A 23,716-nucleotide genomic window follows, 5' to 3' on the forward strand; every position below is an offset into this window, starting at 1 on the left:
TAGTATAAAAAGTTATCAAAACTTTTATTATTTCAGAATTTCGTTTGGTATATATATTTTCCGGTTATACTAAATTTGGAAGAGAAACTGTTCAAATCTTCCGATTTCATTTGGTTTTGACATATCAAAATGTAAACTTAAAGTACGTGAAATCAGGCCCTATTTTACTGTTTTCGGCCATATTAAATTCAGAAGAGAAACTGTTTCAATTGTCGGATTCAAGGTCAGAATTGGACCTATGTTACTGTTTTTGGCCATGGTAATTTGGAAGACAAACTGTCGGATTTCGGCAGGCTCTGACATTAAAGGTAAAAAAAGCATCTCAGAATCGGGCCTTATTTTACTGTTACAATGTTACTGTAACTTTGATACAATGCCAACACACTTGTTGTCCCATTATAGAGGAAAAAAATCATGCAATTAAGGTGAAGTACTACGAATCACGTCAAAATGAGGTTGTGGTGTCATTTTCTTGAAACTTTGCGCAAATATTCTTGGAAGTTGTGCAAGTGAAAAAATGAAATAAAAAATTGGGGTCACCATGCTCGTTTCCATGGAAACGTGCGTTAAAATGGCGTCGTTAGAAATAAATAAAAATAATATTTTCACTTAAACTAAAGAAAGCAATTATAAAACGCTTAGCAAATGAGTTAATTTTAATAAATACCAAGACTTAAAGCCCCTGTAGCTGTAACTCTTGAAATTTGTTGACCTGAAAAAGGCTTTCTGTTTTCTCAGGGTTTCTTTAAATTCTACAGATTTAAAGGATATAGTCTTTTCCCACTGAAAATTGGACAAGTAAATTTAAATTTTGACCGTTATTTTGATTTCCCGCCATTTTTTAAAAACTGGTAATATTACAAAGAAAACATAGCATATGGTGTCCCAGTGGAAAACATTCAGCACTATGCATTATATTGGACTACTCTGTTGTTTCTGTGAAGATTCCAATGCACATATGCACTGCGTACTGCGTTTTTGCTTTATCTGCATGAGGGCGCCATTTTTTGTTTGGGCAAACATTTATTATTTATCTTGCTCAACATTGCACATGTAGTCCCAGTGGACAGTTTATTCTACCTGTATAACCACCCCTCAATGAGTACATTCCCATGAACTTGTTTTAGTTTGGAAGTAAAATCACAAAAAATATTGCTAAAAGATACAGCTATAGGGCCTTTAAAATCCATATCTATAGAATGTATAGTTTTCATGATGTTTGTAAAGAAATTTTAACATAAGTATCAATTGCAAAATGACGATATCGAAATTATATCACTACATAATTTTCGAACTTTCTTCCTGTCGCTTTGAATGGTGTCATTTTGACGAAACTTGGTGAATAAAATCGTGACATAATACCATTTAGTTTACACTTTTAATAAAAGGGTGTCACCAAACTACTTTTTACAATATCTCCAGGTGAATGGGTAATATGCACAATGTAAATGGGAGAGAAACGTTAATTTTTTGCTCATATTGAATAAAAATCAGCTTCCTAGGGGGTCAAAATATGACAAGGATATAGGTCACATGTATTTCTAAGAGACTGGGTCAAAAAATTAGGGAAAAGCGCAATTTCAACAATGACAGGTGATGTTAAATACATGCTACAAAATAACCCATTTGCAGCAGGCTTGAGTTAAATCTGCGCAGAAACGTTCAAAAGCGCGTGCGCGTCCAAATTCGTCGCACTTTACCTTAAACAGTGGTCGAACAATTGGAGGTGGTAAAATAATTATCCAAAATATAGTGGGTGGTCGAATTAATTGAGCAATCAAATTGATGGAATGATTACGGTATTTTGCATAAGAGAGCAAGTCAAATAGGAATAATCTATTTACTCAAGCACTAGAGGTTACAAATGAAATCACCTGTTATAACAGCAGAGGTAATTTTGACACTTTTGCAGTTGTGTACAGTTACTGAAAGATTTCAGAATTCAACATTTTCTTCATACAACAATAAGGTTAAATAGAGCAACTTTGTCTCTTCAATGTGCCAGTCATGAAAAGACATGTCATCACATGCATCTCACTAAATGGCAAAGACTCTTAATGCTAAATGGTTAATTTTGCTACATTCACCTAAAAATTTAGATCAGATTGACCGTCCTCATTAAGTATAACAATTTTCACACTGTTTTTTATTTTGTTTTGTTTTGTTTTAGTGCCACATAAGAATCAAACAGGAAGTATTTGACTACATTTTTGAAACCCATTCTAACACTGAATTACTAGAACTTGAAGTGGTCAAGTGCTCCTTCAACATGTTAACATAGCCAATATATTTAGATGTTATATACACTTAATAGACTGAAAGATTCAGTCATGTAACAGTGCCAAGCCATTTCCAATCATAAGGTAAACTGAAGGTAGAGTGTTGAATATCTGTTCTCCGACAAATCTTGTTGGAACCAATCATATTGCAGGGTTGAGTTTATTGAAGCACATGGTTTAGAGAGAGTGCAAGAAGTTCCATGTTGGCCATATGGTGAAATGACTAGCAAATAGCAAAACAACCAGTTATTTGATGAAGTTGTGGACAGTTTGGTGATTAACTTTGCTGATAGCATAGCCACTGTAAAATTGGACATCTTGGGTCCCCTGTTCAGATGTAAAATAGAAGATGCCACTTCCATACTTACAGTCTGTACTCAATAATTAGTTTATTGAAGCAACCCTTCTTTTATGGGATCACTGCTGTTAGTGTCATACAAACTAGTATTCCATGCAGTTAGTGTATTTTGGGGAACTGAAATCAGCTGCACTGTTTTTTGTAAACCTACAGACACTATGATAAGGTGAAAAATATAAAGAAAATATATGCATGAAAAATAATTTTGGTCTCAAGACAATAGTCTGTATGTTACAATTACACCAATTTTTTTTCCTTTGGTTATTTAGTAGGTGTAGGACAAAATAGCTGTCTTGACAAGACAGTTGTATATGAACTGGTGTTATGCATGGTAAAGTTATCTCAATGTTGAACACAAGATGCTAATCATAAACTTTCATTTAAAAAGCTTGGTAGCAGCAAAAACCCAACTTTCAGTTTTACAGTGGCCATGCTATCAGCAAAGTTAATTGCCGAACTGTTAGTGTTTACAACTTCATCAAATAACTGGCTGTTTAGCTGGTAATTTTGCCATATGGCTGGCATGGAACTTCTTGCACTCTCTGTAAAAAGGTTACTGGAATGGATTATAACACACTTTGTTATTGTTACCAGAGTTGATGCTGTAGTGTAACAATTCAACACTGTAACTTTTCAATTAGATAACAAGTGACCTAACGGCTGATATAGCTCCGCTGTGTTCATGTGCAGAATAACTATTTTTGACACATGTTGATAAAGAAGGTGGAAATCATTGATAGCTTATTTCGGTGGCCAGAAAAAAGTAGTGGCTAAAATAACTGCAAAAATACACGATTGAAGATTTGAATATATCACATTGGATCATCCCTAAGAACATGTCAACCAAAGCTATCTGACAAGTAGTTTTTTGAGAATGAAATTTTCTGACCAAAAATGGCAAAAAATGCCCGAAGAAATAAAAATTGAAGATTTCACCATAATTTCAAAAAATAGTGTTAATGACACTGTCCTCCCATTTTACAGAGATACTACTAGTACACACATGACTGCGTTCTTACAAGTTGATTACTAAGAAAATTCCATTGCAAGTCCAAATTAATCTTATACCTAGCAATATGAAATGCTCCATCTCATGACTTTTACACATCTGACAGAAAACAACCCTAGGATCAAGACTATCATGTTTTACAGCAATCCAACAAATACTTTGTGAGAAAATGATTTTTTGACAAAAAATGGGAAAAATTGCCCAAGAAATACAAATATGAAAATTTTTCAATTCATTTGCATATTTTTGACTTTCACATGTTTATTTCAACAAATCCACATCTCAACCCCTGGGTGCACCTGTCCACGAAATACTAAGATGGTAGGTGCTGTGATTTAGAGTTTTTAATGTGGATGGACATACATCTGCACATCTTAACTAACATACATACAAACAGACAGACAGACAGATAGACATGCATACATTTATTTTTACAGCTTTTAACCTCCCACAGCCGACCAACTTGTCAATATCAGCTTGTTCAACTTGATACTACTGCTTATAATAATATAAACGAGCTCAGAGTTAATTACATTCTAATTAAAGTAAACAAGACTTGCTTATCAAGATTTACGTCATAAAAAACAGCATATCTGTCAGTTTATAAAGAATCTTCAGCTGGTCATCTTTATCAGTATTTTCATCCTATTAACCAAGCACATTTTAACTTTCAAATTAACATTTCAAGTGAGTTCTATTGAATAAATTGAGCCTGTAGGTACTCAGAGAAAGCACACAGAAGAAACAAATGTTTGCAACTTAAGAAGTTCAAGGTCATCAAAAGCATTATAAGGAATCATGTAACACTTTCATTGCACTGTGTACACAGATTGTATTATTGCTATAAATAGCACATGAGGAATCTTACAGCCCAGCTTTACCATAACAAGCGACCTAGCGGCCGATATAGCTCCGCTGTGTTTATGTAGAGAATAACTATTTTTGACACATGTTGATGAAGAAGGGTGGAAATCTTTGATAGCTCGATGCAGTGGCCAGAAAAAAGTGGCTAAAATAAGCTGCAAAAATAAGCAATTGAAGATTTCATCATACTTTGAATGTATCACATAGGATCATCCCTAAGAACATGTCAACCGAAGCTATCTGATGAGTAGTTTTTCAGAATAAATTTTTTGACCAAAAATGGCAACAATTGCCCCCAAAAGTAAAAATTGCAGATTTCATCATAATTTCAAAAGATCAAATTTAGTTCATCTATAGAAACCTGTATACCAAATTTCAAAGCTGTTAGACAAGTACTTTTTGAGAAACGCATTTTTTGACCAAAAATAGGAAAAATTGCCCCAAAAATTCAAAATTGCAGATTTCATCATTATTTCAATAAATATCATTTAGTTCATCTATGGAAACCTGTATACCAAATTTCAAAGCTATCAGATGAGTAGTTTTGAATATACACATTTTTTGACCAAAAATGGCAAAAATTGCCCCAAAAATACAAAATTACAGATTTCATCAGAAATTCAATATATATTACTTAGCTCATCTGTAGAAACCTGTACACCAAATTTCAAAGCTATCAGACCAGTACTTTTTGAGAAAGACATGTTTTGACCAAAAATGGCAAAAATTGCCCCAAAATTACAAAATTGCAGATTTCATCATAATTTCAATAATTATCATTTAGTTCATCTGTAGGAACCTGTACACCAAATTTCAAAGCTATCAGATGAGTAGTTTGGGAAGTACACATGTTTGACCAAAACTGGTAAAAATTGCCCCACAATTACAAAATTGTAGATTTCATCATAATTTCAATAACTATCATTTAGTTAATCTGTAGGAACCTGTATACCAAATTTCAAAGCTATCGGATGAGTAGTTTTGGAAATACACATTTTTTGACCAAAAATGGCAAAAATTGCCCCAAAAATACAAAATTACAGATTTCATCAGAAATTCAATACATATTACTCAGTTCATCGATAGAAACCTGTATACCAAATTTCAAAACTATCAGACCAGTACTTTTTGAGAAATACATTTTTTGACCAAAAATGGCAAAAATTGCCTTAAAAATGCAAATTTGCATATTTCTGCACAATTTGAACAAATCTGAAATAGATCATCCCTAGGGACCTATGTACCAAATATCAAAGCTATCTGACTGGCAGTTTTGAAGAAGAAGATTTTTAAAGATTTTTTTACCAGAAATGACAAAAATTGCCTTAAAAATACAAATATGCAAATTTCGCCACGATTTGAACAAATCTGACTGAAGTCACCCTAAGCAAAGTGCATATTAAATTTCAAAGCAATCGGACAAGCGGTTTCAGAGCAGAAGATTTTTTTACCAAAAACACCAAAAAATGCCCCAAAAATATAAATATGCAAATTTCACCACGATTTGAACAAACTGAAGTGAGGTCACCTTAAGTGAACTGCATATAAAATTTCAAAGCAATTGGACTTGCGGTTTCAGAGGAGAAGGCAATTGTTGACAGACGACGACGGACGACGGACGACGACGACGACGACGGAAAATCAACATATTTGATAAGCTCCGCGTCGATGACAGCGGAGCTAAAAACCCTATCACTTTGACCACTCTTTAAATTGACCACTCTATTTTTATCCTCAAAACGTAATTTTATTTTATCCTCACCAAGTCAACCATATATGGAAATTGGAACTTTCTCTATCATGACCAACCTATCATGACAAACTATTATGAGAAATTTCTTTTAGATAAGGGACCGTCTCAGATTGTCGCAGAAGTTCAAGAAACAAAATTTCTTCGTTTAGATCAAAACCCCCCCCCCTCCCCCTAAACGAAACTTCAAAAGTGCGAAATGTTCATGTCTGCCTGAGAGTACAATTTTGCATATTGCTATTTGCTATAGCTACTAAAGACGTATTATTACCCTTGCCACATTACAATTACAGTAATCGATCGGATTTGAGTACTAACAGGGCATTTTACCGCATAAAAGTTTCATTTTATTTTACTTTCCCTTTTTGCATCTCTTGTGCAGTTCTTTGTCTTTGCGAACACGCAATTTGTACTTGGTAGGGGCGGTAAATAAGCGAGAAACTTTGACAAGGGGGCCCAGGCATGTTCAATCATATTAAAACGACTATGACAAGGTGCATAACAAGTGAGAATAAATACATCTAGTGGTTAGAGCAGACGCTTATAAATAGCACATTTTAAAAAAATGATACTTTTTGTCTTTGTATAATTTGATGAATGAAATGATTAGGATACAATGTTACTATCGGTAAATTGTGTTTGGGGCACAAACAAGATGGAAACAGTTACAAATTTGTTGGCACGAGTATGCAGTTTTTCTTTAATTTAAAAATAAACACACGAAAACTTGTGATCACAAAATAAAAGTGCGAAAGTGAAGTTCACTAATTGAATGGAGGTCAAACCCCCTCCCCCCCTAAACGAATGAATTTCGCTTTTTGAACTTCTGCGACAATCTGAGACGGTCCCTAACATACAGAGAACAATATATGACAGTTCAGAATATGTCAAAGTTTGGATTCAGGAAAGTTGCCTTTACATGTTTTAATCCTCCAAGATGGTAAACATTTCACTATGAACTGTCAAAAAAGTTGAACTTTCTAATAATTCTACACTAAATTTATTTAGGCTTTGTTGATTTCCTATTTAATTCAGTCATTTAAAATCATATTAATTATTTTTTTATAGGTGAATTTATAGGTTTATACCGTACAAGAGTTACATACAATGTAAGTCAAATTCTTTAAAATATCAATTACTGTCTAACATTGCATCATTCCTACAAGCGACCTAGCGGCCGATATAGCTCCGCTGTGTTTATGTACAGAATAACTATTTTTGACACATGTTGATGAAGAAGGTGGAAATCTTTGATAACTCAATGCAGTGGCCAGAAAAAAGTGGCTAAAATTAGCTGCAAAAATACAAAATTGAAGATTTCATCATACTTTGAATATATCACATTCGATCATCCCTAAGAACATGTCAACCAAAGCTATCTGATGAGTAGTTTTTTGAGAATAAAATATTCTGACCAAAAATGGCAACAATTGCCCCCAAAAATAAAAATTGCAGATTTCATCATAATTTCAAAATATCACACTTAGTTCATATATAGAAACCTGTATACCAAATTTCAAAGCTGTTAGACCAGTACTTTTTGAGAAACGCATTTTTTGACCAAAAATGAGAAAAATTGCCCTAAAATTCAAAATTGCAGATGTCATCATTATTTCAATAAATATCATTTACTTCATCTATGGAAACCTGTATACCAAATTTCAAAGCTATCAGATAAGTAGTTTTGGAAATACACATTTTTTGACCAAAAATGGCAAAAATTGCCCAAAAAATACAAAATTACAGATTTCATCAGAAATTCAATATGTATTACTAAGCTTATCTGTAGAAACCTGTATACCAAATTTCAAAGCTATCAGACCAATACTTTTTGAGGAACACATTTTTGGACCAAAAATGGCAAAAATTGCACCAAAATTACAAAATTGCAGATTTCATCATTGTTTCCATAAATATCATTTAGTTCATCTGTAGGAAGCTGTATACTGAATTTCAAAGCTATCAGGTGATTAGTTTTGGAAATACACATTTTTTGACCAAAAATGGCAAAAATTGCCCCAAAAATACAAAATTACACATTTCATCAGAAATTCAATATATATTACTTAGTTCATCTATAGAAACCTGTATACCAAATTTCAAAACTGTCAGACCAGTACTTTTTGAGCAATACATTTTTTGACCAAAAATGGCAAAAATTGCCTTAAAAATGCAAATTTGCATATTTCTGCACAATTTGAACAAATCTGAAATAGATCATCCCTAGGGACATATGTACCAAATATAAAAGCTATCTGACTGGTAGTTTTGAAGAAGAAGATTTTTAAAGATTTTTTTACCAAAAATGACAAAAATTGCCTTAAAAACACAAATATGCACATTTCACCACGATTTGAACAAATCTAAATGAAATCACCCTAAGTAAACTGCATATCGAATTTCAAAGCAATCAAACGAACGGTTTCAGAAAAGAAGATTTTTTTACCAAAAACGGCAAAAAATGCCCCAAAAATACAAAAATCCAAATTTCACCACAATTTGAACAAACCTAAGTGAGGTCATTCCAAGTGAACTGCATATGAAATTTCAAAGCAATCAGACTTGCTGTTTCAGAGGAGAAGATAATTGTTGACGGACAGACGGACGACGAACAGATGGATGGACGGACAGACGGACGACGGACGCCAACGGAAAATTAACTTATTTTATAAGCTCCGCGTTGCTGACAGGGGAGCTAAAAACAGTATCTTTAGGTGTACCAATTGTGTACCATAAGTAAGAACACAAATATTGGATTGCTGTACAATTTCATTAATTAAACTCAGTGCAATCAGTGTTTGTGGAAGTGGAGAGGGACATTTATTTACGTCTATGGTATAGTAGATAGAAGAATTCATTTTGCAAAGTTGAGAAGCCAGCTGTGTCGTGAGCAGTACTTCATTTCTTTGAGTTCACACTGTGCCTTCAGTCATGACTAGAATAGAAGATGACAAAGAACCCAACAAAACCAAACATTTTGGTCTACAAATCTAACTGCTACTTTCATTTCTTACCATTTCCATCATTTCTGGATCATCAAAGTCATAGATAATATGCTCCAGTATATCTCTGTCTGATACAAATCCCAGTGCACGAAATACTATCATTATTGGGATTTCTTGTCTGATATAGGGCAATGTCGCCACAATACGCTGACCTATGGCACTTTTTCGTACACCCTGTAATATAAAGTATTGAGGTGAAAAAGATTAAACATTTAAGCAGCAAAACACAGGAACAAAAAAAAAATGGAACAAAAAACTATATTTGAGAAAATTCATCTTATTCCGGTAACTTTGATTTTCATGACCATACATACATTTCAAATTCAACTACAGTACAGATCAGGAATAGCTTTCCGACTATGTGCTAGTCCAGCGCTAGCGCACTGTAACGCACGCATTAGCCCTGCATTGGCCCCACGTCAGCCCTGTGTTAGCGCCTTACCAGTCTGCATTTCATTGTAGCACACAAACAACAGGACACCTCAACAGAGATTTCAAAGACAGGACAATGTATTCATTGACGCAATCTGCAACATATTCAGCAGAGTTGCAGTCTAGTATGTTTTGTTCATGATACCTCAGCGAAATCCTAAGTGTTACTCAGAATTTGATACAAATACTGTATATGTGCAAAGTCAGTGACCATGAACTGTATTTCCATTGTCAAATTTTATGCATGGCTTGAGGGTAGTTTTGTATCAGCCAGTACATGGATATACAAAAATAGACAACCATGGCCTGTACAAACACGAGACAAGATATGAACTGAATTTGCTCACATGTTTTACAACAGGTTCATTAATAGTAGTACGCTTCACAGAATGTTGGATATCCAGTAAATAGACTAAAACATTTTAGCATTTACTCTCAACAGAACAACTTAACATGCTAATGTGATCCCTGAATGGAAGGAATGACATGTTATATGAATGACTTTACAGATTCTGAGTTTGACAAAATTACAAACTTATAGTTATCAAGCATTGAAATTGACTGCTGATGACTCGACATGTATTGACATTTATGAGACACTACTGGACGCATGAAATAACACTGTATGACATGAATTACTGCATACTTTTTACTGTTATGAAGTTTTGTAAAACAATTGTACCATTGACCTGTCTCATTTTAAAGTAACAAAACAACGAGCAAGGAGATGTTATGCAACATTTGCAGACCTTGGGATAATCACTAACCAAAACACAAGAACAAAGACAGACATTGTATATTCAAACAGCAGTTCAACGCAGAGTGGAAGACAGACTTCAGATAAGACAAGACATGTATACGGTCTATTGCCAGAGTAACTATCTCTGACGAGGATTTATTGTATTATGTTTTTCAATATTCCTGTCAATAAACCAAATTCATACCAATATAATCGACAACCGTGAGAGGCATGTGAGGCATGTAATAAGAACAATCAGATATCTGATATATCATTATGTATTATGTAGCAGGTTTCATCAACTTTCGCACAGTACTCTCAGAGTTAAATCACTAATTACAAAACTATATTTAATATGTAATTGAGCTAATTATTAACTTGACACGCCAAATGCTTCTCAGTACGATTAAATATTTATTAGATCAATATCTGTAGCAAGTTTCATCAAACATAATGCTGTAACTTTGGAGAAATATCACTAATTACAAAGTTCATTAACCCTTTGAACCCGGCTCGGACATAAATGTCCGCATGATGTCTGTCATAGGGTACCAGGGGGTCAGGGTGCAAAGGGTTAAATATGCAAATGATCCCTTAATTACCTTGACATTACTAAGTGCTTTGTACCACAGTTAGATATCAGTTGGATCAGTATCTGCAGCAGAATTCATCCAATTGGTTCAGTCATATCGGAGTTACATGACTAATTATAAAACTTCATAAAATATGCAAATGAGTTATTTATTAACTTCACACTGACCAATGCTTCTAAGTATACTTAGATATATATCTGATCAATATTTGTTGCACGTATCATCAAGTTTGGTGCAGGAATTTCAGAGTTATGTCACTAATAACAAAAGTTCATCAAATATGCAAATGAGCAGATAATTTACATGACACTAACAGTATCATCATAATTTTGTGAGATTGTCATCTGTGAAAAGTTTCATGAAATTTTGTGTGGTATTTCTTGATATATGTCTACACTGTCATTACAATCTCCATTGGGAACCCATTGTACGGAAAAAGATGATGTTGCATAACTTCATTAATATGCAAGCAACACGAAGTAAAATCTAATCAGTTCTTGCAAGTAGCATATGATACGTGTGTACAAAATCTGACTTGAATCTTCATGCGTATTTGAGTTATCATGTAAACAGACAGACAGACAGACAGACAGACAGACAGACAGACAGACAGACACACACACACACACACACACACACAAACACACATGGAAAGACAGAAAGACATCGCTATGACATTAGCCAACGTGTGTACACATGAGCTAAAAATGCCAAATGAACATTGGGATCAACCTCAGTTGTCCGCCATTTTTATTCAACTGCAGCAATGACTCACCATGAGAAAACAATCGCTGAACGGACAGAACCAGGTTTCCGTCAAATGTTTGTACAAAGAAACAGAAACAATTGGAAAATATGGTGCCATGGTGATACAAAAATTAAATTACTGCGTCTATTTGACACTTTGAAGATTATTAAAGAGGCACTTCCACTTGGCAACATTTTTAAAACACATTTTTTAATGCCAACGGTCGATATTTGACGTGGGCACTGCACGCAGATCGCGAGATATCGATAAAAACATGTCATTTCCCGAGCATATTTTTCACATCCCGAAGTTTAACGATCGTTTTTGATTATGACCCGAAATCCCCAAAAGGTTTGTTGTTGTGCTGATTGATGATATTCTAGGGAGTCCATAATAAGTTCGAACGACGCATTTTTACCTCCCACTGCGAAGACTTTGTATACAGCATTATGCCTTCACTTCAGGTAAGTTTTTTTAAACTTCTCCTTAGTTTTTGTCGTTTTCATTCTTCTCAGTCAGTTCTATTATATTTTTAACCAATACCACATAAATGTAGATATCAGTTTTTACGTGTAAAATATTAGCCGCCTCTGATGACTACATTTTATCGTCATCCACACAGTTACACATGGTACCACCACTTTTTTAGTGGTTCAAGATTGTACTACCGATTTTGTCAGTGATCTTATGTTTCTTTGTGTGTTTGTTTTTACTGTTTATTGGACCTGGTAATTTATTTGCCTTGAATGATAATGATTGCTGGAATCGATTTGATGTCATATGGTTCAATACATAGCGGCCGCCCCGTGGTATGCACGCATACCATGCAGCGGCCGCTATGTATCAACAGCACGTATCTGTGCTAGTCACCTATGTGAATACTGATGGAATCAGCAAACTTTGTTTTCAATTTTTTCTCGGAGTCAGTAAGACTCAGCTTTCCCCCACGGGGCATGACCGATCACTGACGCGAGTGGCACTGTGGCGTACAGTAGCATTAGCGTAGACTTGTACTCCATAGCTTAGTTGACAATGGCCCCAGTGCAGAACGTTCTATGTTCGGAAGCTGAATTTAGGTGGGCCACTGAAATTCAAACTTTTACTTTTTTCAGGACATGTTTTTATCAATATCTCGTGATCCGCGCGCAGTCGCCTCGTCAAATATCGACCGTTGGCATTTAAAAAATGTGTTTTAAAAATGTTATCAAGTGGGAGCGCCACTTTATATCAATTCTGACATGAACGATAATTTTAAGGTAGTGACTCGGGTTCCTTTGTAAATTTTAGCTATTTTGTGATTATTTCATATTCTGAACCCCTGAAATATGATCTTTTTATTAGAGAAAACTGTGAGATAACATTGTACTGGAAAATGTCTTAAATTTTAGTGAAAACACGGCCTTCTAACCACTGCGCGAGTTATTATTTTCTTTTTGTTTTAACGGTCCGGATTACTGTCAGCGTTATCGTTATACCTTGAGGAGATTATGTAAATTTTTACGCACCATGTTGCGCATGCGCGCACGTCTTCATAAGAGACGCTATCCAACATGGCTGATGACTGCCGGCAGTATAAGCAGTGTAGAAAACGCAAACTGGGCCGAAGAAGCAAAATGGAAAGCTGATGGACGCGATGTTGTGTGTTGGCCGCTACAGCTAACACACAGCATCGTACACAGGGCTAGCGAGAGAGTTGCCGACATCGACGGTTATTTACGAAAAGTGAATAAAAGACTGGCATTTTTGGAAGCGATCGAGTAGCTGAGGTAGGCAGCCGGCAGGGATACGACTTGGGCCCAAGAACGCTGAATTTCGACAGTAATTTGGCTTTTTACGTCAAGTCCCAAAATGGATTTGAAGTCACCGACCCTACGTACGGGTCTTTGCAGGGTTGTGGTGAGCGAGGCGATTAGCTGTAGCGGAACACATAGCATCGTACGCCGGGCTATAGATTACACTGCCGTCCAAAGAGAATCTATTTAATCTTCACTGGACAAGCCATCGTTGATGACACAGTCCCCACTTGTTAATGGGTGCTTTGATTACAGGTCCTCAGAGAGGATAGAGTCCTCTTCATTAGGTCTGTGATAAAAATACTTTTGAATAAATTCGCTTGATACATGTCTGAGTTGTAGTTCAGGACATGAAAAAATCGTAATAAAATGGCCACATGGTGGCCATAATGGATCGAATCACAAAACAAATCACTGTGCATATGTATGACATACGGTAGGTCAATGTCCTTGTACCAACTTTGATTAAAATTGGTTGAAATATGCCTGAGTTATGGCTTTGTACATGAAAAAATCATAACAAAATGGCTGCACAGCAGCCATATTGGATCGTATCACAAAACAAATTAACATGCATATGTATGACATTGGTCAATCTCCTTGTACCAACTTTGAATAAATTTGCTTGATACATGTCTGAGTTATGGTTCTGGACATGAAAAAACGTAATAAAATGGCCACACGGCGGCCATATTGGATCGTATCACAAAACAAGTCAATGTGCATGTGTATGACATAGATTGATGTCCTTGTACCAACTTTGAATAAAATTGGTTGAGATATGCCTGAGTTATGGCTCTGTACATGAAAAAATCGTAACAAAATAGCCGCATGGCGGCCATATTGGATTGTATCACAAAAAAAATTGATGTGCATAGCTATGACATTGGTCAATGTCCTTGTACCAACTTTGAATAAAATCTGTAGAAACATGCCTGAGTTATGGCTCTGTACATGAAAAAATCGTAATAAAATGGCAGCCTGGCGGCCATATTGGATCGTATCACAAAGATAATTGACGTGCATATCTATGACATTGGTCAATGTCCTTGTACCAACTTTGAATAAAATCAGTTGAAACATGCCTGAATTATGGCTCTGTACATGAAAAAATCGTAATAAAATGGCCGCCTGGCAGCCATATTGGATTGTATCACAAAACAAATCGACATGCATCTGTATGACATATGAAGTAATCCTTGTACCAAGTTTGAATGAAATCGCTTCGGGCATCTCTGAGATATCTGCGTGAACGGACGGACGGACGCACGCACGCACGCACGCACACACGCACGGACACGACCAAATCTATAAGTCCCCCCGGACGGTGTCCGTGGGAACTAAAAATATGGTTCTATAACAGCAGCCCATATCTTGGACTGTCTTGGACTTAGTTTGTCCATGGATGTAGGAAGCATGGTTTGTCCAATTTGTCAATCCGACACTGTTATTTCGGTCTAGAGCACAGCAACGTACGCGAAACGTCGCTTCACGATCGTTGCCTGTCAATTTCTATCTGTGGTCAAGAGGGTGTCGCGATATGTCGCCGTTTCAATTTTACAATGAGTGAATCTGTCGAGTATCGCCTCAGTCGTTTATTTTAAGTCATGAAGAATCGCTTTTACGTGTAACTGAAGTTGATTTTGGTTTCATACCCGAGGCCATAATAGTACATGTCACAGTGGAAAGCGAAATAGCGCACGAAAACCCGGTCATTTTTTATGGTGAGCAAAAGGACTGCAGCAGATCACATGTGAAAACCACAAAAACAAGTGCGACTTTCCCGCATTCCTTGAACTTCTCAACTACAGAATTTTTTAGAGCATCGAGAGTTGGTCGTCTCATCTCCGAAAGCAAGCAAGCAAGCAAGTGACGTCTTGTACTATAGGCACAAAAATCGGCACTAAAATGAACTGGGCAACCATTTCACACTTGGTACGTGCATAAATTACGGGCTGTGAGACCGGAAGTCGAGCGCTAGCGAGAGAGCGAGCGCGCGTCGTCGGCAGAACGCAGACCTGTAAACCATTCCGGCTGTATGATTTTTTTAAACTTTTCTCGTCTTGTAACCAGACTCTAACCGTTACCAAACAGTGTAAGCTAGATACGTATTTGACAAACAGATTATGCCCTGAATTATCTCTCTAGTGTTTATCGTGTAAATAGTACCCACCGCTTACGCTGACCAGCCTCACGTTTCTACGCACAATTTTCATCATTTTTAGGCGAACTAATGTTTAGGACTTGTCAGAAATTCTCTAACCTGATGCCCAATATTTAACCTAGACCCAGATCGAATAATTTTTTTTGAAACGCACAAAAATCCGACTTTTTCGGCGATTTTGTGTGAAAAATGGGACGTTTACACAAATCGTCGATTTTCTCAGTTCCGATTTTTGCTATGTATGCGCACCTTCAAATGAGTGTAAGTCGGCGACGCGTGGGCGGATTTCCCCAATTTTTCGCATGCTAACACTTCATGAAGAGACCTGAAAAACCGTGTCTCAGATTTTTGATAAACCCCCCTGAAGTGACGATAACTTGACAAACGTGAACAAAAGCCGATAATTTATGCGAAAATCCGACAGTTCACACTTCGAAGGCTCACTGTGCAGAAACAAAAGCGAATTTCAAAAATCCAAAACACGGTTTTTCCCCCTGTATATCCAGCTGTCTAGTGCCGTTAACAGATCACTTAGGGGTGCTGCCAATTCTTACTTATACTCTTTTAAGTGAAAAAATTCAAAATCACATGTTTTTGACTTAAACAAACATACCAATGCATGTTTTGACAACTAAACAAAATTTTTACCTTCTTCAAATATAGACCTATTAGAAAATGTACCACATGTTGGGTGTGAGACCCTGTTTTCTATGTGAAACTTTTGATTGAAAATATGTGTCAACCAAACTGAGTCACTACCTTAAAGTGATGAATGAAGCGATCGAATAAGCTCTTATGGAATTGTATATTCTGATGCTGTTCAAGTAACGATGGTGTGAGGTAATTTTATTTACCTTTCCACATAATTACCCAGAGATTTGTAGAAAAAAATGTTAAATAAAGTAAACCGATAATACAACCACTTACTGAAATAAATACATACCTAGTAAGTATTACGCCCAGAGTTTCTTTTTTAACTGTGATTGAACATGCTGTTATGGAAATGTATATTCTGATGCTGTTCAAGTAATGATGGTGTGAGGTAATTTTATCCACCTTTCCATATAATTACCCAGAGATTTGTACGAAAAATGTTAAAGCCCCTACTAAATTATCATATTTATCTTATATAAATATTATTTCCTTGATAAAATATTCAATGGAAAACAAAAGAATGACAAACTGTTAATGGGCTGTAATTTTGGAGTAATATCACTAATTACAAAGGTCATTAAATATGCAAATGAACCCTCAATTGACTCCACACAACTAAATGCTTTACACCACACTTATATATCTGTAGGATCAGTATCTGGCAAGAATTCCCATGAATGCACTTTCTTACAATTATAAACAGTGAATACCACCAATTTGTCACAAACCATTGTAGGAGAGGTCCCACAATCTGGGTAAGAGCAGAATCATTTTTTTTGGAAAATTTTCAGGGCCGGTGAGTTTCTGTTACGGACAAGTAGAAAAATAGAGGCTACTTGTCCGGGGACAAGTGGATAAAAATACCGTCAAGGACAGTGTGCTCACATTCGGTTTGACTTGGTCCATTCGAGAAATATTTAAACCAGCAAAAACAAGAATGACAAAAGCAAATAAGGTCTCCAACTTAGGTACTGGAGGTCATCTTTAGGAACATGCATATCAACTTCTATAGCAATGGGACAAGCAGATCCTAAATACATAAGCAAATGTCAATAACAAAAAATAGACAGAGAAGGTTTGATAAAAAGAAAAGGTGGGAGTGGGTAAAAAAGTGTACAAGGGATCTGGTAAAAAAGTAATGCTACCTCATCAATCTTCAAGACCCTACCCCCTCCTGAATATCAAATGTTCCATCCCTTGGTATTACATAACGCAGGATGACAGGAAATGTATTTACAACCTTGGGGATGTTTTTAATTAATGTGATGAGTGTTACCATTCTAATGTAAATAGCACGTAAGTCATTTACAGCTAGTGACATGCCTTCAACTGTGGGCGGTGATTACAACATCTGGAATTATCCTGGATCCAAATTTCTCATCAGTTCTTGTATGTCTTACATAGAAAAGTTGCAAAAATTGGTCCGCAATGAAAAAATTCACCTCAGCTTTGTTTTGTGGATCAAATTTTCCTACAAATTGATACCAAATATGACAAAATTATGTTCACAGCCTTTGAAACTGTCTCACAACATATCCTGGGTTGGTATAGGTCATTTAAGGTTACAAAGTGAGAAAATTACCTAAAGTATACAAAGTTGGGGCTTTCCCAACACTTTGAGCAGAAAATTTATCTAATAATATCCCTCGAGACTTTATACCAAATTACAAAGCTATCAAACAAGTAATTTTTATGTAAAGTACAAGTTTTCTAGACCAAAAATGACAATATTGTCTTTAAAATACAAATTTGTATATTTCAGGACAATTTCAACATATCTAACTATTGTCATCTCTGTACGTCTGTACGTCTGTGTACCAAATATAAAAGCTGTCTGTCCAGGGGTTTTAAAAAGAAAATACTGTTTAATATTTTTTGACCAAAAATGACAAAATTGCTCCAAAATAGTAATTTTCCCAATTTTGTCATAATTTCAACAAATTAGAAGAGTAACACCCTCACAAAGATCCAACCCAAATTTGAAAGGGATTGGGCTGGCGGTTTCAGAGAAGAAGAATTTTTGTTGAAAATGAGAAAAATCACCAAAAAATTCAGCAAAAATACAAAATTAAGGATATCTTCACAATATTCATACAAGCGACCTAGCGGCCAATATAGCTCCGCTGTGTTTATGTACAGAATAACTATTTTTGACACATGTTGATGAAGAAGGTGGAAATCTTTGATAACTCAATGCAGTGGCCAGAAAAAAGTGGCTAAAATTTTTTGACCAAAAATGAGAAAAATTGCCCTAAAATTCAAAATTACAGATGTCATCATTATTTCAATAAATATCATTTAGTTCATCTATGGAAACCTGTATACCAAATTTCAAAGCTATCAGATAAGTAGTTTTGGAAATACACATTTTTTGTCCAAAAATGGCAAAAATTGCCCAAAAAATACAAAATTACAGATTTCATCAGAAATTCAAAATATATTACGTAGCTTATCTGTAGAAACCTGTGTACCAAATTTCAAAGCTGTTAGACCAGTACTTTTTGAGAAACACATTTTTTGACCAAAAATGGCAAAAATTGCCCCAAAATTACAAAATTGCAGATAAAATAATAATAATAATAATATTATTTGGTTCTTATATAGCGCACATATCCACAAGTAGATGTGATCAAGGCGCTTTACAATTATTATTACCCCTGGTCACTGGACCTAATATGATACCACTCAACTCCCTGGGGAGCAGACAACAGCTCACATGTGCAGCCAATAAGCGCAGCAGAGCTAAACGCACACATAACAACCTCTGTCCTACCAGGTACCCATCACTCCTGGGTGGGGAGAAGCAATGAGGAATAAAGTGCCTTGCCCAAGGACACAACACCACAGCCATGCCGGGGCTCGAACTCACCATCCTTTGATCGTGAGTCCACTGCTCTAGCCACTGGCCCATGATGCCTCCAGATTTCATCATTATTTCCATAAATATCATTTAGTTCATCTGCAGGAACCTGTATACTAAATTTCAAAGCTATCTGATGAGTAGTTTTGGAAATACACATTTTTTGACCAAAAATGGCAAAAATTGCCCCAAAAATACAAAATTACAGATTTCATCAGAAATTCAATATATATTACTTAGTTCGTCTATAAAAACATGTATACCAAATTTCAAAACTATCAGACCAGTACTTTTTGAGAAATACATTTTTTGACCAAAAATGGCAAAAATTGCCTTAAAAATGCAAATTTGCATATTTCTGCACAATTTGAACAAATCTGAAATAGATCATCCCTAGGGACATATGTACCAAATATAAAAGCTATCTGACCAGTAGTTTTGAAGAAGAAGATTTTTAAAGATTTTTTTACCAAAAATGACAAAAATTGCCTTACAAATACAAATATGCAAATTTCACCACCATTTTTACAAATCTGGTTTCAGTCACCCTAAGCAAACTGCATATCAAATTTCAAAGCAATCGGACAAGCGGTTTCAGAGAAGAAGATTTTTTTACCAAAAACACCAAAAAATGCCCCAAAAATACAAATATGCAAATTTCACCATGATTTGAACAAACTGAAGTGAGGTCATCCCAAGTGAACTGCATATAAAATTTCAAAGCAATTGGACATGTGGTTTCAGAGGAGAAGGCAATTGTTGACGGACGACGACGGACGACGGACGCCGGACGAACGACGGACGCCGGACGACGACGGATAATCAACCTATTTGATAAGCTCCGCGTTGCTGACAGCGGAGCTAAAAACTGTACAAGGTTCACTTAAGGTACTTGCACACAAATTTTTAAAGCAATCTAAATAGCGGTTCTTGAGTTATTAATTCTTAACCATTTTCACATTTTGTAAGCTCATTTGCATAATTTTGGCAATGTAGACTTCACTTGAACAAAATCCAATCTATAGCCCAGGATGCATCCACACATCAAAGGCCAAGCTGAAATGTGCAGCGGTTTGCGTGTTTTTGATGTTGACGGACATACTGTACATACGTACATACATACATGCATACATACATAGTATTACATACATACATACACACATACATACAGACGCCATCGACTTCAGCTTATAAGATAAACTCACATTTGTATAACCAAATGTGAGCTAAAAATCAAATTTTTCAGGCCCTGCTCTAACTTTTATTTTATTATTTCATGTACACAACACTCGCGTTTCCTTCTCGAGGTAATTTTGTGAGGCAGTAAATATACGTAGCACAGTGTTATCACGTGGTGTGACAAAATAGTTTTACGGAAGTTGTTGACAGAAGTGACGTCACTTTTGCCTCTCCCAACTCTATAAGCTTCCTCAGTTACATAAATTCTTCACTAAAAATCAACATCTGCACTATGTTTCATCAAATTTGATGTAGTGGTTCTGGAGATAGCTCACTTATTAGGAAAGTTCATTAAAAATGCAAATAAGCAATTAATTCCCATGACACTGCTAAGTGTCTTTGTACACGAGTATGAGACTATGTGCTTAAGATCTGAACCAATTTTCATAAAATTTGCTGCAGTATTTTTAGTCTTATCACCCTAATTACAAAAATTCATCAAATATGCAAATTACCACTAATTGATGCAATACTGACTGTGCTATCAGAGCTCTGTGTGACGAACATTTTTACAAAGTTTCATCAAATTTAAAGCAGTCGCTTTAGATATAGAGCTCTTTTTAAAAAAGTCATTGTCAATGACAGTAGTCTCTGCTTTTTTAATAAAATGTCCGTCACACGGCCATATTAGACTGAATCACACAAACAAGCGACCTAGCGGCCGATAAAGCTCCGCTGTGTTTATGTACAGAATAACTATTTTTGACACATGTTGATGAAGAAGGTGGAAATCTTTGATAACTCAATGCAGTGGCCAGAAAAAAGTGGCTAAAATAAGCTGCAAAAATACACAATTGAAGATTTCATCATACTTTGAATATATCACATCCGATCATCCCTGAGAACATGTCAACCAAAGCTATCTGATGAGTAGTTTTTTGAGAATAAAATATTCTGACCAAAAATGGCAACAATTGCCCCCCAAAAATAAAAATTGCAGATTTCATCATAATTTCAAAATATTACACTTAGTTATACCAAATTTCAAAGCTGTTAGACCAGTACTTTTTGAGAAACGCATTTTTTGACCAAAAATGGGAAAAATTGCCCCAAAAATTCAAAATTGCAGATGTCATCATTATTTCAATAAATATCATTTAGTTCATCGATGGAAACCTGTATACCAAATTTCAAAGCTATCAGATACATGTAAGTAGTTTTGGAAATACACATTTTTTGACCAAAAACGGAAAAAATTGCCCCAAAAATACAAAATTACAGATTTCATCAGAAATTCAATATATATTACTAAGCTTATCTGTAGAAACCTGTATATCAAATTTCAAAGCTATTAGACCAGTACTTTTTGAGAAACACATTTTTTGACCAAAAATGGTAAAAATTGCCCCAAAATTACAAAATTGCAGATTTCATCATTATTTCCATAAATATCATTTAGTTCATCTGTAGAAACCTCTATACCAAATTTCAAAGCTATCAGATAAGTAGTTTTGGAAATACACATTTTTTGACCAAAAAATGGCAAAAATTGCCCCAAAAATACAAAATTACACATTTCATCAGAAATTCAATATATATTACTTAGTTCATCTATAGAAACCTGTATACCAAATTTCAAAACTATCAGACCAGTACTTTTTGAGAAATACATTTTTTGATCAAAAATGGCAAAAATTGCCTTAAAAATGCAAATTTGCATATTTCTGCACAATTTGAACAAATCTGAAATAGATCATCCCTAGGGACATATGTGCCAAATATAAAAGCTATCTGACCAGTAGTTTTGAAGAAGAATATTTTTAAAGATTTTTTTACCAAAAATGACAAAAATTGCCTCAAAAATACAAATATGCAAATTTCACCATGATTTGAACAAACTGAAGTAAGGTCATCCCAAGTGAACTGCATATAAAATTTCAAAGCAATTGGACTTGTGGTTTCAGAGGAGAAGGCAATTGTTGACGGACGACGCCGGACGCTGGACGCCGACGGATAATCAACCTATTTGATAAGCTCCGCGTCGCTGACAGCGGAGCTAAAAAAATTGTCGTTCATATGTGTGACATGAGGAGTAATCCTTGTACCAAGTTTGAATGAAATCGCTCCAGGCATCTCTGAGACATCTGCGTGAACGGATGGACGGATGCACTCACGGACACACGGACATGACCAAACCTATAAGTCCCCCGGATGGTGTCTGTGGGGACTATCAAAACCTTTCATGGAACGATCAAATCCTGACGTCTGTATAAACTGAATATCACAAAGGGGTTTTTTTGAAAGGCAATTATCATTCTTTACGAGTAAAAGTACTATTAGCCTCGCCAACCATAAACGTTTTCTACGTCCACGTTCCGAATATTTATGGCTTTCAACAAAACAAGTTGTGCAATTTTTCAGTGGTGGTGAGAAGTATAGACCTACGTACACAGTTTTCTCGCTGCTCACTTTTAGTAGAGTTCCCAATTTCACTATTGTTTCGATTATTTTTCCTATTTTAAGCGAGTACAATAACTGATCATGTTGATTTCTGGCAACATAACAGATGTTATACACAAACAATCAGTACAGTAGGCATTCACGAACATCGCTCAAATAGGGAATGTGAGTTGTGATTCAAAGGCGTCTGGGTGGCAATTCTTTTTATTTGAAAGTTTAGCAATTACTGAAGCCTGAGAAAATCCCTCTGTTATTCCTGATTTCAAATGCTACCTGTGAATAAAGGTAGTGACCAATGCTGTGTATGGTGTTTGAAATTTGTTGAATAGGACCATGGACGTCTTTTTTTCACGTGCATGATGGGACAGAAACAATGTATAGATTAATCAGGTTGTCAGGTTATTGAAGCACTTCAATGCATTTGTATGCGTTTGTTGACTGAGGCTAGACCTGCACAAATGCGGTGTTAATGCTGGGAAAAAGCTGCGCCAGCGCTGCGCACAGTGTTAGCACATCTGAAAGCTATTCTTGACCTGTACTGTCACATTATTGACATATTTTTAGATGGGAGTTAATATCATAAAAATATCTGTCTCTGTCTTCCTATTTGATAAATATCTCAAGATCAGCTGATTATTATAACCTCTACTCAACAGATAAGAGGGAATAGCTACAACCAATAACTGATACTAGAGTGTCATCATTGTTGTCTTCATTTTACCCAGGTACAAAACGGAAAATAACATGTTTAGTGATCAGAAAAAAGGGAAGTGGAGGAAATGAGGAAAAAGGACGGAAATCAATGAAGAAAAAAGAGTAAAATCAAAGC

General features: G+C 35.6%; 1 protein-coding gene and 1 long non-coding RNA gene across 3 annotated transcripts in view; one reads left to right on the top strand and one right to left on the bottom strand.

The window, feature by feature from the left end:
* Positions 1 to 23,716, top strand: part of LOC139120884 (uncharacterized) — a 466,659-nt gene that overhangs the window by 426,910 nt on the left and 16,033 nt on the right. The window contains exon 2 of the long non-coding RNA XR_011549163.1: positions 15,098 to 16,499. This is a non-coding gene — a long non-coding RNA (uncharacterized lncRNA). The remainder of the gene's footprint in view (positions 1 to 15,097; positions 16,500 to 23,716) is intronic.
* Positions 1 to 23,716, bottom strand: part of LOC139120881 (DNA-directed RNA polymerase II subunit RPB2) — a 412,063-nt gene that overhangs the window by 280,494 nt on the left and 107,853 nt on the right. For both annotated transcript variants that reach the window (XM_070685501.1, XM_070685502.1), the window contains exon 6: positions 9,275 to 9,439. In XM_070685501.1, coding sequence (XP_070541602.1) covers positions 9,275 to 9,439 — 165 coding nt within the window. The remainder of the gene's footprint in view (positions 1 to 9,274; positions 9,440 to 23,716) is intronic.

Source organism: Ptychodera flava, chromosome 20, assembly GCF_041260155.1.
Source record: "Ptychodera flava strain L36383 chromosome 20, AS_Pfla_20210202, whole genome shotgun sequence".
Lineage (NCBI taxonomy): Eukaryota > Metazoa > Hemichordata > Enteropneusta > Ptychoderidae > Ptychodera > Ptychodera flava.